General features: G+C 50.5%; 1 protein-coding gene across 1 annotated transcript in view; it reads right to left on the bottom strand.

The window, feature by feature from the left end:
• Positions 1–1,873, bottom strand: part of LRRC75A (leucine rich repeat containing 75A) — a 43,943-nt gene extending 42,070 nt beyond the window's left edge. Inside the window, exon 1 of the mRNA XM_006908473.3 lies at positions 1,793–1,873. Coding sequence (XP_006908535.1) covers positions 1,793–1,873 — 81 coding nt within the window. The remainder of the gene's footprint in view (positions 1–1,792) is intronic.
• Positions 1,874–3,035: the final 1,162 nt, after the last annotated feature.

The following is a 3,035-nucleotide window of genomic DNA, read 5'->3' as shown; positions in this document are numbered from 1 at the left end:
TCTCTTCTTCTTTCCCTGCCTATTCCCTCCCCTCCCTTCTGCTTCCCGCTCCTCTGCTCCCGGCCGCCCTCTCCGAGCGTCTGCGCCTCCCAAGGCCGTGGCGTGGGGGCGTGGGGACGGGCAAGCCCCAGGGGCCCTCGTTCTCGGTGCCCACCAGGTTCCCCAGAAGCTTCCACGACCGCGCGCGAGGGTGAGGCCCGCGAGAGGTGCAGGGAGGCGGCCCCCGGCGAGATGGAGAAACTTTGGAGCATGGGGAGATCTCTCAGCTCCAGAGTCGGATTTTTCGAAGTGGGCTCCGCTGAGCATCAGCGCCAAATTGTCTAACGTCCTGATTAAACACGCAGATCTCTGGGCCTGGGCCCAGACGCACTGAATGAGAATCTCCGGCGTGGCGCCTGGGGACGTGCATTTTTAGCCAGCCTGATTCTGCTGTATACTTCTTTGACACCTGGCCAGTCGGGGGTTGGGAGTGGTGGTGGTGGTTGGTAAGTGGACCTGTAAATATGCAAGGTTGTGTGTTGTGTGTGTGTCCTTTTATGGAGGGAGCTCATTTGTTGCTTCCTTCAGTCTCTCAAAGAGTCTAGACCATCATGGTGTAAAGAACTGCTGTCTTTTGTTCTCAGTCTCACATCTCTGGAGAAGGTGCCTGGGGGTAATCCCTGTACAAAAAAGCAGAGGCAAGACTGCAAGTAGGCCCAACTGCATGCCCCTTCTGGCCCCCCTCCCTCCCTGGTTTAGCCCATAATGGACCAGACCCTTGGGGTCTCATGGGCCTTGGAAAGCTAACCAGGGCCCTGCCAGAAAGAAGGCTAAGGCACCTGGGGGAGGCCTTCCCTATCACAAACCGCAGGCCACTCTGTTGGCTGTGCTGGCTTCCCTGGTCTCAGCTACAGGGCTGCAGGAAGGGCAGCAGTTCAGTGTGGTTGCCTCTGACCGAGGTGCTGGGTGCTGTGTTTTGGGAAAGGACAATGTGGGCTTTAGGAGCAGGAGAGCCAGCTAACAAATCAGAGAGAGCTGGAACCCACCATATGCTGACCATTAAGCGTCAGGCAAATCTTAGCTTCTTTCCCTGTTATGTTGGGATAAGGACATTGCAAAAACTCCAAGCAGAGTACAGGTGTTCTGCTGAGACCAGTTCCATTTTCTACTCTGAGTAATCATCTTTCCATAGGTGTTTTCTCCGTCAACCCCAAGTACCTGGAGGATGAGGCTTGTGTCTTCCCCAGCAGGGTCTCTTCCCTTTGGATGGCCCACTTCCAAATAAATGCCCAACTCTGCTGGCAGAGAACTCTCAGTCTTCCTGCCAGCTGGCCTCACAGACTTCCCCTTTGTGTGTAGAACATACCAGTTCGCATCTCCAGAGAACCTAGGCTGGAAAACACTTCAGTGCCTCTCATCTCTGGCCTGCAAGACCAGCAGGCAAAGTGACCACCTGGAAAACCTGCTGACCAAGACCCTCCTTAGGGACAGTGAGTTCTACCCACAGCTTGAATTAGCAAGTTTCCCTGCTTGAGGGTGTGTGATTGGGACAAATGACATCTTAGTCCCTCACCTAGGATCTGAATGTCATCCCTGATTCCATCCTCTTTTCCTTGCTCTTAATCTCGCCCTCCCCCCCGCCCCCGCCCCGCAACTTTTCTCTCTTCTGGCTTCTCCTCAGCCTCTTCCATCTATTTGGAAAACTCATTTGCCTCCATCCCTTCCAGTCACCAATGTTCCACCTCTCTCCTTTTCAGCTAAGCTTTTTGGAAATATTGTGGTCACAACTTCTTTACCTCCATTCATTCCTCACCCACTTCAGTTTGTCTTCTGGCCCCACCACGTTATTGAAATGTCTCTTGCCGGTGACGTAGTTGCTGAATTTAGTGGCCATTTTTAGTTTTCATCTTAGTTGACTTTTAAGCGGCATCTGATCCTGTTGCCTACTCTGTTTTGATTCAAACTCTACTCCCTTGGCTTGTAGGGAACTACTGTCCTCCAGGTTTCCTTCTTGGGGTCCTCTTGGAGCTCCATATCTTATCCCCATCCTTTATTTGTTAGTGTTACCCGGGGTGTGGCCCTAGACCTCTTCCAAAGCAGTGTTATTTATATTTATGGCTTTGCCTACCACATACACACTGATGACTCCAAGCCTCTTTTTCCAACTTATAAGCTAATAATTTAACCTGTCACTGACTCATGGATACTGGCAGAACACATGAGACTCCTAGGTCAGAAACATAGGGCTTTAGTACTTAGGAAGACACAGCATACAACATGAGCATCAGCATATTTGCATCAATTCCCTTTACTTCTTGAGTCCCACAGGGGCAGCATGATGGGCCCAGATGGATGCTCCACATGCAGCGGGTTTGTATCACATTTGTGGGACACCAAGCTTGGGAACCTACTGCTTCTATAGGAAGCAGCGAGTGAGCCTAGAGGGAGCCAGTATCTCGTTGCTCACACAACCCTGAAAAGTGGCCAGGTAATAAGGGTCAGGGTCTTGCATTCTTGGCACACACAGCAAGATGTGAAGAAGTGAAAGAGCCCTGAGGAGAATTGTCTTCCAACAGTAGGCACTGTATACTCAACAGATGAGCACCTCGTTCCCAGCCTGCCTCTGCTTTCCTTCACAACATCAGGCCAGAAACACCAGGGTAATTGTACGCTCTGCTCTCTTTTCGTATTTGCAGCTGGTCAGACAAGTCCCATTGATGCTAAGGACTGGAGCTCTCATTTGTGCATATTCACCATGTGCTTGGTCTCGGGCTATGTCCTCTGCGTATATTGTGCTGTTTCATTCATTCAGCAACTGTGAGGTTGGTTTTATGATTGTCTTGATTTCACAGGTGAGGAAATGGGATCTTAGAGAAGTCAGGCGACTTGCTCAAAGTCGCAGATAGTAAGGGGTGGAGCCAGGATTTACGCTTATGTCCATCTGACTTGATGTCCTGTGTTGTTAATATTACTTTATATCATTGATCCTACTGTTTAAATATTATATCCTACAGCCACTGCCTTGTTGAAGAGCTGTCATTTTCACCCCAATCATT

The sequence above is a fragment of the Pteropus alecto genome, unplaced genomic scaffold, assembly GCF_000325575.1.
Source record: "Pteropus alecto unplaced genomic scaffold, ASM32557v1 scaffold52, whole genome shotgun sequence".
Taxonomy (NCBI): domain Eukaryota; kingdom Metazoa; phylum Chordata; class Mammalia; order Chiroptera; family Pteropodidae; genus Pteropus; species Pteropus alecto.
Note: the sequence above shows the minus strand (reverse complement) of the source record. Positions and strands in the feature narration are given on the sequence as shown.